Source organism: Myotis daubentonii, chromosome 2 (assembly GCF_963259705.1).
Source record: "Myotis daubentonii chromosome 2, mMyoDau2.1, whole genome shotgun sequence".
NCBI lineage: Eukaryota > Metazoa > Chordata > Mammalia > Chiroptera > Vespertilionidae > Myotis > Myotis daubentonii.
This window is the reverse complement of record NC_081841.1, coordinates 79,218,384-79,235,654: the sequence shown is the minus strand read 5'-3', so window position 1 is coordinate 79,235,654 and position 17,271 is coordinate 79,218,384. Positions and strand designations below refer to the sequence as shown.

Here is a 17,271-nt window from a genome sequence, read left to right as displayed (position 1 = left end):
AAATATGAGGAGTTGCCTGACCTCCCCACTGCAAAGCATAGGATTAGCCTTCCTTCCCTCCTTCTACTACCAAATTACCATCTTGTCTTTCAGGCAACAGTTGCAGCTTTTGCTGCTAGTGAAGGCCACTCCCACCCTCGGGTAGTCGAACTGCCAAAGACTGATGAAGGCCTTGGTTTTAACGTGATGGGAGGAAAGGAGCAAAATTCTCCCATTTATATCTCTCGCATCATTCCTGGAGGGGTGGCCGAAAGACACGGAGGCCTCAAAAGAGGAGACCAGCTGCTCTCAGTGAATGGAGTGGTATGTTCATAACATAACCAGAAGTTTTCTCCTTAAGCACATTCTCTCTCCCCTTACCCCCTGCCCCTGCTGTTACTGAAGTTAGTGTTGATACCCTGGAACAAATCATAATTTTGTGTCCAATCGGCTTTCTAAGCGTTGATGGATATTAAACTAGCAAAAACAGTAATTTTACAGTTTTTATGTCTCATTTCATCTTGTCCAGATGTGATCATCCCAACTGGTAGAATTTCTCCCATATTTACTTTAATTGAATTAATGGTTAGAAGAACATAATAATTTCTAGGCACTCTTTATTCAATTTACTATAAACAAATACATTTAAAAAATAAACATAAAACTCTTCACCCTATATATTTTATTTTAATTAAAGAGGAAGGATAATTTTCATATACATAATAATATATATGGAAAATGGCAATGCACAGGTAATTCTTTAAGCCAAGTGTGCAGCAATAGTATAATAAAAATACGTCAGCTTCCGAATGTTTGATTATATTATCTATTATTTCATATATTTATTTATTTATTTTCACATGAAGTTGGAATAAACTAAAGTAAGTAACATTTTAAAGTAAAAGCAGGAACATACATTTTTTCCATAACCTCTTATTCTTTGGATGCCATCACTTCCACATGTAATAATGAGTTGCCAAAGAAATAGCTTACTCTAAAATGAATAATTTTATCCCCATAACTTCTACCTACACCAAAAACAAATAACCTAAAAGTACACATTTCAGAAGTATAAATAGGAACATGTCAATGGTTACCTTTCTATTAATCTAAGATCTTTTTCTTAAGAATTTAAGATTTTAATAAATAAAATAGATTTGTGTGCTTTTTTGTGGACAGATGATTTCTGCTTAGGCTACCTAAAATAAAATTCATTTTAAAATGTAATATTTTATTGGTAACTATGGAGAAAATTTTTCTGTACTTATCTTGTGTTTTATTTCTTTTTTATTTTTAGCCTGACTAGTAGTTTTATAGAACCCCAAACCATTCAACTCTGCTGCTCTCTGATGTGCTTCAAAATCATCAACCCATGAATATTTTATGTCATTTCAGCATTTGAATTCTAAAATTACCATTTCATTTACTTTTCTCTATGTAACAATGCTTTGAGATGAGCTTTTTATTGACCTGTAGATAACTGTGACTTTTTCAAAGCTTGTTTCAACTGATAATTTTAGAGTCAAACTCTAGTAGACTACTCGAGAGCTTGGTCATGTAATTATGTCACAAAGTAATTAATCTGTGCCTCAGTGTATAAATTTATAATTTCTCTGAATATATTGAGTAGATAAAAAGAAAGTATAGATTTTAAAACATGAAAAGTACAAAAGGGGACCAAAAATATATTAGTAATAACTGTAATTATATAAAGCAATAATAAATACATATGAAATCACTTTAATAGGTAGTTGACTTTTAACTATCAGTCAAGGTGAGCTAAAAAGTCCTTATTTAACCCATACAATTGCAGTAAACACATCTGTAGGCTTTTAATAATTATTCATCCATTTCTGGCAATGACCAGGTGGGAGGCTTTAAATGGTGGTGGTGGGTGAGGGGATTGGAGAAATGAAATCAGACACATAAGACTCTACCACCCAAAATCTATATGATTAAATTAATGTCCCCTAAACTTCAATTTCCTAATATGGATAAGGGGAGTAGTGACTTGAAGGGTGCTGATGAAGATTAAAATAAGTCTGTTGTGAGGTGTCCAGTGATCATTTGGTCACACACATCTTTGATAGATAAGGGTGGTTACTAACGCAGGTTGAAGCACGTTAGCAATTCTCCTATTATCATCCTAATGCTAATTATGTTAAAAGTAAGCCTTAAACCAACTTCTGCTAAACTTACAGGCATATTTTAGCAAACATTTATTAGCAAAAAAAGCCTAATAGATTCATGCAACCTCTTCCGTAAGTTTGGTGAAATCGTAGGAAGGTTTATGCCACTAATTTTGCCAATGAGAGAATGCACTTCTGCCTTATTTTTGCTAATAAGCAAAACATTATTTGTTCATTGAAATAGGTAAAACAAATGCTTTTATAGTAGCCAACCTCTAAAGTGTTGCCTTTCTGATATAATGCTTTCTGACCACCTTGGATTGGTTAAAAAAGCTTCTAAATTTAGAGTTTAAGATATTGCACTTCCATATAATCAAGCCATATATTATAAATGATCTATTTTAAAATATTTAAAAGTAAGTTGTATACATTTTAACAGTGTCTAATATTTATCAGATGTTCATCAAGAGCTAGTTTTCCTTCTGTCAATGCAAAACTGCACGGCCCAGTGGGCTTTCCATAGTCACACAAAGAGTGGTTAATCCAAGGCAAAGTTCCATTTAGCATGCTTGTTAATGAGTCACTAATTTCACTAATGAGAATGCACTTCTGCCATATTTTTGTTAATAACACCAATCCAGGAGTCTTTTTAATATAAATAATTCCAGTCAAACAGAAATATTTAATGAAAAAAATTTACTCTGTATTGAAAGGGCCAAAGAAGAAAAAGAGAGAAAATATTAGCAAATGGTCAAATTATTACTATTTACACTTAAAATAAAGAACCATTTGGGGAAATTAATATGGAAGATTTTCAGAACATGCCATTCTAAACTGAGAGCACATTCTGGAACAGCATGATTTGTTGGGCTGACGCAAACCTTAACCGCTTCAGGACCCTAGGGGAAATTTCCTGACGCCCTACTTAGAAAGTAAAGAAATTATTCCATAGATCTTTAAACATCTGAAAAGATAAAGCATCTTAGAAGTCAAAAAGAAGGAAACTCATACCAGCTCAGCTTTCATTAGGAGAATTTTTTTTTACTATCCCTGAGCTCCAAACGAAATTTCCTATGAGACTTTTACTAATGAGACATTGAATCATCTAATGCATTTTTATAGAAAATGCAGAGGCCTTTTGTGTATGGCTGCTGCTAAAGTCAACTCTCAGTAAAAACTTAGAGCTGAATTCTCAATAAAAATTTAACATTAACAGGAAGTGAAAATGTTACAGATAGAATTTATAGCTACTTAATTATCTCCTGTTCACCCTTTTATGCCCAAGTATTTCATCAACAATTTTGAGAAAAGACTAAAGGATTTTTTATAAAGGCAACAGCTGAGGTGGAGCTAGTAAATACATTTAGTGATAGAGTCCAGATATAAAAAAATCTCAATAGCATGGCACAGTAGGCCTAATTGATTAAGAATCTACATGAAGTCCTGCTTCTACTCCCAGAAAACTAGCTACCTATGTGCAGAATTAAGGAGAAATGGCTAAACATCATAACCTGGAAAAAAAGACAAAATGCCTGGGGTATTTTCATTGATTTTAAGAAAAATATGAGGCAAGATGGGAAAAACAAAAACATGTTAATGTGATTGTAGGGGCCATGACTAAAAATATTGTGCACAGATATGAGATATTACTCCAGCTCTTGAACATGCTGTTCAGCTCATAGCTCATTGTGCTACCCAATCCTGGTTCCATGCTTATGAAGAACAGTAAGCTAGTTCAGAAATGGGCAGTCCTGCATATGATGAACATGTAAAAGAAGGACTTAAGCTGTTTAGGATAGAGAAGAAAACATTAAGGGAGTGATGGCTGTCTTCAGGCTTACTCTACCGTGTGAGGCACCAGATGGCAGAGCCAAGGCCAGTGGGTAAGTCACAAGGAAGGCAGATTTCAGCTTATTAGAACAGAGCTTTTAGACACTTAGAGCTCTATAAATATGGAAAGACTGAATCATAAAATAGTATGTGTCCATTTGATGTTTTATTCAGAGATTAGAAGACCACTGGCAAGAATATTTCAAAATTTGTGCACTGTGTGGAGCTAGAACAGTTGGCCCAAAGTCCATTCTAACCCTGTGACTCTGATTCTGTGTCTTCAGATGAGATTTTGTCGATACTGCCATATATTCCTACACATACGCACACATTCACACATCTCCTTATACAGGTAAGCAGGCTTCACCTAGTTTCTATGCACACAACTGAGAAATTTTTCCTAAACAGAAAATAGAAAGGGTATAAATATACTACAGTATAATACCTATTATATTTTTTATTTACTTAGTACTCTAAAGGGAGAAAGCCTAAAAGAATCAACCTGCATATGATATCGTACTGGCACTGAGGGAAAAAGGGCAGGTGGGAAGCAGGAAACAGAGGACCAAAAGATAAAATAAAATCACAAGAACTTTAAAAATATATCATAGAGAAAGGAGGCCTTCATTAGCATCTGAAATCCAAGCACCATTGGTAGGAAAATTGCAGTTAAATTCACCCAGCTCTGTAGTTAATCCTAAATAAAGCCATCGATACAGTGTATGCACAGTGCTAATTGATTTTTAAGCATAACAGATGAATGAGCAAAAATTTAGGAATGGAACAGAATAAATTGTTTTCCTGGAATCTGGCCTTTTTCCATTTTATAAATATCTATGCCAAGTTAAGAGTGAGTACTCACAGCTCAAATTATTTATGCAGGAAGACTGTCAGGTGTGGAATGAGGATGGAAAAAAAAACTTAGAACTCTGGATTTGAGTGCTATGAAGCTGCAACACATCAAGAGGAAATGTGTATGACAAATCTTATTTCTCTTTTATCTAAACAAAGAGAAAAACACAAATCATGTTTTTTAAATTTCTCTGAAATACTGTAAGATTTCTGTGAAAATGTAAGCTCCATTTTAAAATGCCTGCAGTAATTTTTTTGTTCATTGCCTTGTCTTTAGTCTTAGAACAGTCCCTGATTGTAGTGGAAGCGCCATGTGCATTTTTTTTAAACTCATGGCACCACTGTAAGCACTTTACATAATGAATTTATGACTCCCCCATAATGATCTTTTGTGGTAGGTGCTATTATTGGCTCTCTCATTTTACAGATGAGGAAACTGAGGAAGAGAGAGACCAAGTAACTTGTCCTAGGTCACACAGCTTCTGAATGACAGCTGGAAATTCTAACCCTGGCAGTCTGGTCTTATTCATAATAATTGAAGGGTAAATAAGTATCTTAGTCACTGCTAAATTCGTATTTTCATATATGGTATAGAAAAGATCAGGGTGTCTTCATCTCTATGGGGTTGCATAAGAGCATTTTTGGTGGGGAGAGGGTCTATTGTTTTTCTCAAATTCTCATAAGAGGCTATGACCTTTAAAAAGTTGAGAACTAGTCTTAAAAATAGTCACATCTTGAGAAAAGGAGATTACTCGAATCCAAATGGCTCAGAATAAGGAGAGGGCATGACGATTGAATTGTTCCATACCTGCCTAAGTCATCACTCCACTTTGTGCCAGGACCGAGAGTGTGGCCTGAACAGCCAGGTAGCACACCCACTCTCCAGGTCCGCTTGACTTAGAGGGGAGCACAGGCAGGCATAAAGAGGGGGAAGGCAGAGCCTCAGCCCTGGGCTGCCCCAGAGGCCTGGGTTGAGCACACCCACCTCAGTTCTAGGCTAAGGCCTCAAGTAGCGCAATTCTCCTCACATTCTCTCTCTGCCTAGGAGTCATTTCCAGATTCTTTACCCTTTTTTTGGCATCTGAGTGGGAGATTTGGGGGTTATAATTAAATAGAAGTGAAGACTGGAATTTCAGGTAAATGTTGAACATTTTTGTTCATTGAATGGCATCATGTGATACTCCATTCACAATTGTGAAGGAGCCAGGACAAGTACAATTAGGTTGTTTTATTTCATTCACCTTTGGAATGGCACAAACAAGGCAGCGTAATCCAGTATATTTTGCAACACTAAGCAGGTGGTATTGAGTCCCCTTCATTCTGGGTTGGCTCATGACAGGAGTCCTTTTCATTTAAAAAGTGGAACAGGGAGAGATTGTGCTATCCGAAAAGAACAAGTAACACGAGCTCACCGGCCAAAAGTGCTACATTCTCACCCTGTGATTTCAGCAGCAGGAATGAGCACCAGGTATATTACTTCTCAGATTAGCTCTCAGACACTGTTAGACCAACTTGAGCTCTGAGCAATACCCTGAGATTGTGTTGATAAAATTGATTGAAAATGTATCAGTGTAAGAACACACTCACATCTAGCCAGTGTAAAAGGACAAATCTCTAGATGCTAGAGAGCATTCCCGCACATGGGGTCAGACTGGCCTAAATCTCCATTTAGGTTGCTTATAGTAGAGTAGATATTTGATTACTCAATTTAGTTGCTGGTGCAGTCTTTTTCATAGTTATTACCATCATTTTCTTACCATTTGTTGTTTGTGTTTTCCTCATTTTGTGGTATTTTCACAATGTTTTTTGTTCATTCAACAATTATTTGTAGAGCAATTATTATGTGATAGCTGCTGAGCTAAGCCCTGGGTATAGATGGTGAACAAAACAGAAAAGGTTACAACCCTCTTGGAACTTTTTGCCTGGTAGAAGGTAAGAAAATGATGATGGTAATAATAAGTATATGCATATGAGTGTATATGTAACTGGTGATATATCTACCCTGTGTCCCACCCTAAAGAAAATCCCCCCAGTGATTCAGTTCAGTTCTACATTGGTCAAAGTAATGGGATTTTTACTCCTCATGTGTATTAAGTTTCTTATGGCTGTTGTGACAAATTACCACAAACTGGGCTTAAACAATAAAAAACAAATGTCTCTCTCAGCTCCAGAGGTCAGAAATCAGAGTGACCCAAACCCAAGGTGAGCGGGACTGTGCTCCCTCCAAAGGCTCCCGAGAAGACTCCCTTTCTTGCTTCTTCCAGCCACTAGTGGCTGCCTGCGCTCCTCGACTTGTGGCTGCCTCACTCATATCTCTGCTTCCACGGGAGCATTACCTTCTCTTCTGTGTGAAACGTTCCTCATCTTCCCTCTTGTGGGCACCCTTGTGATCGCATTTAGGGCCCACCAAGATAATGCAGAATGATATCCTCAAAAGCCTTAACTTCATCACATCCGCAAAGACGCTTTTTCCATATAAGGCAACAATTATGGTTCCAGGGTATAAGTTTGATGTCTTTGAGGGCCATTGCCCAGCCTTCTAAAATGTGTTTATATCCTAAATCCAGAGGGCGTACAAGTGTCCAGGGGGACCAGTTGTCCACAGTTCCTGGGCGCATGGTTTTCCACTGTAAGGATAGCATGTGCTGAGTATTTCCACCTACTCCAGGTTCTGACAATGCAAGTTCCTTCTTCCCTCCAACTTTGGGTACTTTTATCTTTATAGTCAATGAAGCCCCTTGGCCTCATCTTCTTCCATCCCCCAGCCCCAACCCTGTCTAGTCTTTGGATGGTGAAAATATGAAAACATTTCTTTCTACCTTACAGCTAAAGGCTTTCAACTAATTTTGAGCCTTTTTGTTGTTGTTGTTGTTGTTACAGGTGTGGGCTGAAGGAAGCAATGAGGGAGGGGAAATACACAAAGAATACAAATTTATACCTCAGGATGTAACACTGTCGTATAATTCAATGCTATGACAACTGTTAAAGGGGAAGAAGGAGAAGAAAATAAGGTGTTATGTAAAAGAGTAAGAGGCACTACCATTAACAGTGTTGGGAATGGCCTTTTTATGGGGTGAAGTTTAACCTGAGGCTGGGGGCAAGGAAGAGTCAGTCATTATCAGAAGAAAGATCTTGTGAGAGTGTCCCCAGCTAAGGAAGTTCATGACTTGCCTTGTAGGAGTGGCTGAAGGAAGAACAGAGTGACAGGGCATGGAGAGTCAGATTAAGATAGCTGAAGAGTTGGTTGGGAGTCAGATGAGGCACAGTCATACCACAGTCATATATGTGCTACAAAAATGTCTATTTTCTTTTAAATACAAAAGGAATCTTAGTGTTGTCCAGCAACTCTTAAATCTGGTGATACGTTAAGAATTTCTAATACCTTTATGACAGTTCATTAAGAAATGAAAAAATATTTTTCTCTATTTCAGTAATTATTATTATTATTTCTATATTGAAGTATTTTTATATACTCTAAACCATGTCACTAAGTTCTGACATCTAATAACTTTAGGAGCCATTTTATATTAGTATTAATACGTTCAATAGACATTAGAAAACTTTTTATTGTCAATTGATATTTACAACATTTCAAATAAAACATTGCTTTTATTTGAGTTCTTATAGTTTCTGAGGAATTTAAGATATTCTAACCATAATATGATCAGTTACTTTTTTTAAAAATATATTTTATTGATTTTTTACAGAGAGGAAGGAAGAGAGATAGAGAGTTAGAAACATCGATGAGAGAGAAACATCGATCAGCTGCCTCCTGCACATCTCCCACTGGGGATGTGCCCGCAACCCAGGTACATGCCCTTGACCGGAACCAAACCCGGGACCTTCCAGTCCGCAGGCCGACGCTCTATCCACTGAGCCAAACCGGTTTCGCCTGATCAGTTACTTTTGAGGCTCATTTCATTGTCCATAAAGCAGAAATAACAATACCTTTCACAAAGTGCTACTCTGCAGATTAATTGAGAGAAAGTATGTGAAAGTATCTGCCACTATGGTGGGTACTATTTAAATTACAATATTTGTTCACTGTTATTAATTATTATTATTATTAACTGTTAATATAAATTCCTTTCCTCTAAGGTAGATAATATCCTCCTCCTATCTTATAATTTCACCTGCATATAGACTTCTATTCTCAGCTTAGACTAAGTCAATTCCTCTGCTCTCTGTTTAACTTCAGGAGACAGTAAAGTCCCCCATTGAATATTTTAATTCAGAGGCAGTTGAATCCCACTTATTAGAAAGTATTTACAAGTCCTTGGATTTTTTGGCATCTTTACAATTCCAAACTGATGTAACGACACCCGTTCTATCTATTTTTCCTAACAGGGTAAAAGAAAGAATCAACACTAATAAAAGAGAAAAATGGTAATTGGCATACGACGATACCCTTTTCATTGGGTAATCAGGGCTATATGCAAATTAACTGCCAACTAAGATTGGCAGTTAACTGTCAACAAGATGGCGGTTAATTTGCATATGTAGGCACAATGCAGGGAGGCGAAAGGGAAAGCAGGAAGAAGCCCCCTGACACTGACAGTGATTGGAAACCCAGGGGGGAGCTAAGAGCTGGGGGGCAGGGCAAAGGCGGCCCTGGGGCCGCCTTTGCCCTGCCCCCCAGCCATGATCGGAGAATCAGGTGCCTTTTCCGCCCTGGCCAGTGATAGCAGGAAGTAGGGGTGGAGCCAGCGATGGGAGCTGGGCACGGTCGAAGCTGGCAGTCCCAGGAGCTAGGGGCCCCTTGCCTGGGCCTAAAGCGAAGCCCACGATCGCGGGGCCGCTGCAGCTGCGGGTCCCCGCTGCCCGGGCCGGACGCCTCAGCCAGAGGCGTTAGGCCTGGGCAGGGGCGGAGCCTGCAACCGCGGGGAGCTGGGGGTCCCCTGCCCAGGCCTGACACCTCTGCCGGAGGCCTCAGGCCTGGTCAAGGGGCCGATCTGGTGATTGGTGACCGGAGGGTGATGAGGGTCAACTCCTCTGGCCGAGGCATCAGGCCTGGGCGGGGGGCGGAGCCGGGGATTGGGGGGATATGATGGTCCCCTTGCCCAGGCCTGAAGCCTGGGTCAGAGGCGTCAGGCTTGGGCAGGGGGTGGAGCAAGTGATCAGAGGGAGATGGGGGTCCCCTGCCCAGGCATGATTCCTGGGCCAGAGGCCTCAGGCCTGGGTGGGGGCCAGAGCCAGTGATGGGGGGAGATGGGGGTCCCCTGTCCAAGCCTGACACCTCTGGCGGAGGCGTCAGGCCTGGACAATGGGCCGATCAGGTGATCAGAGGGTGATGGGGGTCTACGCCTCTGGCCGAGGCATCAGGCCTGGGCAAGGGGCAGAGCCAGCAATCGGAGGGGTCTGGGGGTCCCCTGCCCAGGCCTGATGCCTGGGCCAGAGGCATCAGGCCTGGGCTGGGGGCAGAACCAGTGATGGGGGGAAATGAGGGTCCCCTGCCCAGGCCTGACACCTCTGTCATAGGCGTCAGGCCTGGGCAAGGGGCCAATCCTGCGATTGGAGGGTGATGGGGGTCAACGCCTGAGGGCTCCCAGTATGTGAGAGGGGGCAGGCTGGGCTGAGGGACACTCCCCCCCACACACCCAGTGCACGAATTTCGTGCACTGGGCCCCTAGTTAATAAATATAACATTGGCAAAAATAACTTATCTTTTCACAAAACACATTCCTGTGTTTTATTATTAAAGAGCTTTTTTATCACACTCCTAGATGGATCTTTCTATATTTACTATTGTGACAAAGTCTCAATGTACAAAAGCAGGAAATGTAAATACTATAGTAATCATCCTTTTAATGTTGGCTGAGAAATATGTAGTTCATCTCAGGAGAATACAGTGTTTGCCTTTAAATTCTTTGCTAAGTCAAGTCCTGGCATCATTCATGCTTTGTGGAACTTACCAAACCCAGTTACCAGTTACTGTTTTAACCATTGATGGAGAAGCCAATTTCTATTGCCTAAAAGCTATGCTTTATGATTCAGTTGATGCCTAACTTGATTGAGAAGGAACATTCTTCTAATTTATTCAGCGTAGGCCTATAGACTGCCGGCACGCACCTAAAGCAGAGTTAGAATGTTGTTAATTTGCCACAGCTGCGTAAGTATACCTAATGAGATGCAAACCAAGTTAAACCTGAGTGCATACAGTTATTTATAATGGATTTCGATCTCGTCGTCTTCTTGATTTTTCTCAAAGAGAAAAAAAGACTGATACAAAGGGAACTCAAATAATATTTCATAAATTAAGTGTGCTTCCTGGGAGGTTCATGTGAGATGCCCACACTCTAACTCAGCTGTAAGGAGCTGTACCTCAGATGTGGGAAAAGCAGGGAGAGAGTCTTGACAGTTGTGATGGAGAACCTCACCTTTCTTAGTGCAGCCAGAGGGCAAGGCCAGTTTTAAGAAGTTGTATAATACTGATACAGGCTAATATAGCAATTTAAGAATATATATATATATATATATATATATATATATATATATATATATACTCTCTCTCTCTCTCTCTCTCTCTCTCTCTCTCTCTCTCACACACACACACACACACACACACACACAGTATATATACATAGACATAATAAAAAAGATTCAAATGTGTGCCAAGCCAGCTCAGCCAAGGTTTCGAAAGCCTGAGTGAGGGCAGCGAAAGGATGAAGAAATGACAGACAAAGAGAATAAGCTGGGTCTAGGTCAGTGATGGCGAACCTTTTGAGCTCGGCGTGTCAGCATTTTGAAAAACCCTAACTTAACTCTGGTGCCGTGTCACATATAGAAATTTTTTGCTATTTGCAACCATAGTAAAACAAAGACTTATATTTTTGATATTTATTTTATATATTCAAATGCCATTTAACAAAGAAAAATCAACCAAAAAAATGAGTTCGCGTGTCAGAGGTGTCATAAACCTATATGCGTCATAGGTTCGCCATCACTGGCTAGGTAGATCTTCCTGTGCCTGGCTGAGGCCACAGAGAGAGATCTAGAGGCAAACTGAGCCTTTATTTTATAGCCAGGGGTAAACAAGGTAATGGTCACCATAGTTACAATGTTCTTGTGAGTTTCGCTTGTTTTGGTAGCACTTGCTGCACCTCCCACAGCCCATTACCTACGCAGGAAGGATCGAGGGAGCGTCATAAGGTCAAGCCTAATTATGCTAAGAGGGTTGTGCCCTCTAAGCTGAGACTTGTTTGTGGCTTTGCCAACAGGTCAGTCCTAGGCTTAACCCTATAGCCATGCCCTACACAAATGAATAAAAACAACTTATTTAAAAATAATAAAACCTAAATCAAAATTTAAAAAAAGAAGTTGTGTGATATGGCACTTTGAACCACAGGCCTTCCCTCCTTGGTTTTCCCTTTTTTCTCATAGACACAGACTCATTAGTTGGTAATTTTTATCACTGTCGACTTAATTCTAAAATGTAAATTACATTCCATCCCTTCGGTGGCACCTAAACTCTTCTCAAAAGAAGTCATATTTCTACTCATAGGTGTGTGACTATTATCACCAACTGTGTAAATATAGGGGAGCTTAAGTTTTAAGAATGTCCTTTTGAATACAAACCCAGGCAGAGACTTTACCTCCTAGAGTTAAAATATGCATATGTTTTCATTATTTTTTTGAGTTTAAATCACTGCAAAGCTGGTATGCATCAGATTTGATCTCCTAGCACTTGCCTACCCTGGTTCATCACCCAGTACCAGCATCTCAGTTCAGCCTTTTCATTCTGAGCTCATTGCCACATAAGCACTCATCATTATGTATTCAGAAATATAGTAAAATGTGATGTTAGAAAAGTTGAGGATTCTAGACTCTCTCTGAGCTACCTCTGAAAGCCAAGGAAGCATGATGTTGCACTGGATTTGGTTTTGCAAAGGGCTCTCCTTGAAGTAGGAGGATAAAGTTGACTACTGTGTGTCCAGGAGGAGATTGTACAAAAGAGTGGAGATGACCAAGTGGGAATTGTGTCCATCTCAACAGTTCCAGCTAGTTATTGCCATTGGGGAAAGCCTACAGTGTTGTCAGATAATTCAGAATTTAAAAAAAGGAAAACAACACAAAAACATTCTGGTTTTGTAGAGGATATGTAGGATCTTATAGGTTAAATAGTAGTCATCCAGGGAAATGTCAGAGTGAGTGGGTTAGTGCAAAAATACTCCAGGCAATGTGGATAACATGTGCACTAACATATAAGAAACAGCATGATGTGTAACTGATGAGTAAAGCAAGGAGTGGTGGTATTGAGGTTGGAGGGATGGACAGGGCCTCCTGAACCATGAGAAGGAGCCTGGACTTGCCATTTGCAGGTGGTAGGAAATGCCAACAGAACATGGCTTTGTTCTGTCGAGTACCAGCTTGCGGGAGTGTAGAAGTGGAGGAAATCTGAAGGTGGGGAGACTGACTAGGATTCTCTTAGGAGTTTTGGAGGGACGTGGTGAAGGTCTTAACTAGAAGAAGAGGAATTAGGATGGAGAGAAAGGAAGAGATTTGAAAACTATTTTGGAGGTAACAGTGTTATAACCGAGACCTCATGATTGATTGGATGTGAGATAAAGGAAAGGGCACTACCAAGGCAGTCCCAAGTTCCTGGCGTGGATCCCATCTCCTGTTGATACAGGAGAAAAGGAAGTTCAGGTGAGAAAGTGAGGCACTTCATACTCAACAGTTTGTGGTGTCTGTGGGTCATCCAGGTGAAAGTGTACAAGATAGAACGATTTCATTTGGTTTTGGATAAGGGCATAGGTTTTAACTTAGTTTTATGGGTGTTAATTTAAAATGAATTAACTGAGTTCTAGCAAACTGACAGCATTTGAAAGAAGAAAACTTAAGAAAAAAACTTCTACTATGTAAACTTCTCACTAAATTAATAATTTGTCTTAATCAGAGTTTCTTAACTTGGGAACAGCTAATATTTTGAACTGGGTAATTCTTTCTTGAGGAGGCTGTTCTGTGTACTGTAGGACGGTTAGCAGTATACCTGGCCAGTGACACTCCTCACTCCAGGGGTGACCATCAAAAATGTCTCCAGATATTGTCAACTGTCCTCCAGGGGGCAAAAATCATATCTGTTTGAGACCCATCACCTTAAACTAAATTAGCCCAGTTTCATGGAGACTGATACAAACCAAACAGGAGTTGCACTTTTAAAATCTGAATTGTATATATTATACATTACATGGTGTGTGTGTGTGTGTGAATAGGCTGGATTTACAGAATCAGCATGTAGGGAACTCCACAGGTGGACCATTCTGGAAAAGACTTCATCCAAGGCTTGTCCGTGAATTGAGGGGTCTGTGGAGAAGAGCCCTGTAGTTGACCTTAATTAACCGGGATGACAAAGGCAAAGAGATTGCCAGCTCACCACTATTGAATCTTTCGCTGCAGGCAAACAGCGTTTTAAGAATTTCACCTTACAGGCATTAATCAGACTGCCAAAAAAGTAATTAACAATGTGCCATGTGCCTGGCACTGAGGAAGGGACAGTTTAAACAAAACACAGTTCATTAAAGGACTTAGTTTTAGCTAACTCTCCTAGAAACATCAAGTTAAGTTTTTCATAAATAGAGGTGGCTCATTACTCATAATTTGCCCTAGCCTTAGCTTTGGGTGATTTGTAGAAATATTTTACCAGTGTCATAAACAGAAATGTGCTAAGGCCTCACCACTTTTCTCTTCTGCCTCAGCATAGAAGGCAGAGTTTCTGTTTGACCAATTAGGGTCTGTAACGGGAGGCCACAGGGAACTGAGAATTCTCTGAGTTTTACAAATGGGTCTGAAATGAGGTTGGCCACCAGGAAGATGGGGGACAATTGTTCATCCTGAAATTCTCTTTATTTTTGTGTCCATGATCTGTTTAAAGTTTTTAAAGATTCTATTAAATGATCTGTATTTCATTGCCAATCACTGTTAAGTAGTAGAAGAAGCAACTTTAAATATCACTGCCCACGCTATAGCAATTTAGGCAGAGATAATTACCAAAGGAACCCATTGCACACATCTTTTCACATGGGTCCTATTTTATTAATTGGTAGTAGGGATGATGCAAAGCTGTATGATGTTAGTTATCATATCACACATCAATCATTTCATGGTATTGATATGGGCAGCTGTTAGGAATATGACTTCCTCTGGTTGTATTAAATATAATTTTACACATATTTTAAGTGTTCCACAAAGAAGCCCAATCACTTTAAGCCTGTGTGGTCTTTAATAAATGTGTTCATTTTTTAAAGAAAATCATCAAGCATTTAATTATGTGCAACTTTTAGTAGGCATGTTTGATTACCCTGTGAATAAAACAGATCAAATAGAATTGTTATAATTCCTGCGATGCACTTGTAATTATTTGTAGGAATACAGGGACTTGAGTCAGACTTGTAACCTGAACTACCCTTGTTGGATTACTCGACCTAGATCTCCGCATGATTATCTGCTTTTATAGATTAGCTGTGCAGTTATTCCACCAATCCCTTAGTTTGAGAGATATTAAATAGGGCAGTAAGCTGATAAAGTATACATAAATGACCTGTGTCTATATCATGTATGTGTCCAAACAAGTTTAGATAACATTTCCTGGACATAGTCTTCAGATTCACTTATTCATTCAAAGAGTATTTTTTTTTTAATGTTGGCTTTTCTTTTTTAAAAAAATATATTTTATTGATTTTTTACAGAGAGGAAGGGAGAGGGATAGAGAGTTAGAAACATCAATGAAAGAGAAACATCGATCAGCTGCCTCCTGTACACTCCCTACTGGGGATGTGACCGCAACCAAGGTACATGCCCTTGACCAGAATCGAACCTGGGACCCTTGAGTTCACAAGCCGACACTCACTGAGCCAAACCGGTTAGGGCTCAAAGAGTATTTACTAAACATCTATAACATACCAGGCACTATTTGAAGCAGTCAGGATTCTCTGATTGAGAAAAATAAAAGAAAGATTCTTTCATTCATGGAGTCTATATTCCAGTAGGGTAGATAAGCAATAAACAAAACAAATAAGTAAATACATTTAATGTTAGATGGTGGCAACTACTAAAGAAAACATGAGAGAGAGAGAGAGAGAGAGAGAGAGAGAGAGAGAGAGAGAGAGAGAGAGAAATCAGTAGAGTGTAAGGAGGACTGGAAGTGCCAGGGTATGAAAGGAAGTACCTGAGCAGAGTAGCCTAAGTGAGAAGGTGATATTTGAGGAATGGATTAAAGCAGGTAAGGGGGTGAGCCACCTGAGTCTCTCCCTTAAGGAAGAACATTCCACCCAGAGGAAGGAGTCAAAGTCCTTAGATGGAAAAGCTCTGGCAGATTGGAGCAGCAACAAGGAAGCTAGACGTGAGTTAAGTGGTAGTAACCTCTCTTTTTTTTAATTTTTAAAGTTTTTGCTAATTAAATAATTGCAACTTTTAAAAGTATATTTTCTACTTAAATTACATTAAAATGGTATTTTTAAATCTTCACACACTAGGTTTAGAAATAAAGCAGGCAGTCCCCCAAACGTAGTGACAAAATTGATAACAAAAGTAACAGAAAAGCTTTGTGTTGAGAGCTAACAGGCCAGGCATTTGCTAAGCATTCTAAGTGCACTGGACCATTTAATTCTCACACACTAATTCCTTGTCGTTTATGGAGTTGGAAGAGTAATTTGGTAACTTCTCTAAATCTTCGTTTCCACATTGCTAAGAGATGACGTTAGTGGCTACCTTGTTTTTATGATACAACATAGTTCTTAACACATAATGAGTACTAAATAAGTGCTGTAATAATTGCTGCTAGTTCAATTATTAAGGCATCAGTCATTGGTTTAAACAAGAAATCATTGTTTTCTCAGAGAAGTTACAACATAGTTAAGTCACAGATTTGTTGAACAAACATTAACCAACCCATAACACTTAGATATTTATTTATTTACTCATCTTGCAAAATATTATTGGGCCCGGCATTTAGTCACTAGTGAAATAAAAATAAATACTCCTGATTTCAGGCTTATAGTCCTGGGAAGGAAATAGGCAAGGAAGAAGATCATCTTTACAACATAAGTTATTTTATAAATAATGATAAGTATGGGGTTTCCTCAGGGATCAGAGAAGGGGCGTCAACCCCACGATGGGAGGGCCAGAGATGGTTCCTCCTGTGGAGAAAGCTCATAGTCAGGTATGTATTGGGTAGGTGACTGGAGGCGGTGAGGGAGGTGAAAAAGCCATATTAAGAGGAGACAATATTAGAGTCCAGACTCTAGAGAAAATTGCACAGTCTTCTGTTTGGAGAGTTCAGAGTCGGCAGATGAGGCTGAAAATATACGCAGGGGCCAGCTTGTAATGAGGCACATTGAGCTGAAAACTTTGAGCTGTGTCTGAGCAGGACGGGGACTCAGAAGGACTTAAAGCAGGAGAGTGACATGATCAATTTGCATTTTAGGATGATTACTGTGATTGCAATGTGAAGAGTGGTTTAGAAAGGGCCAGAATTAGAGGCAAG

General features: G+C 39.5%; 1 protein-coding gene across 1 annotated transcript in view; it reads left to right on the top strand.

The window, feature by feature from the left end:
• Window positions 1-17,271, top strand: part of LIN7A (lin-7 homolog A, crumbs cell polarity complex component) — a 136,468-nt gene that overhangs the window by 92,333 nt on the left and 26,864 nt on the right. Inside the window, exon 4 of the mRNA XM_059683709.1 lies at window positions 94-303. Coding sequence (XP_059539692.1) covers window positions 94-303 — 210 coding nt within the window. The remainder of the gene's footprint in view (window positions 1-93; window positions 304-17,271) is intronic.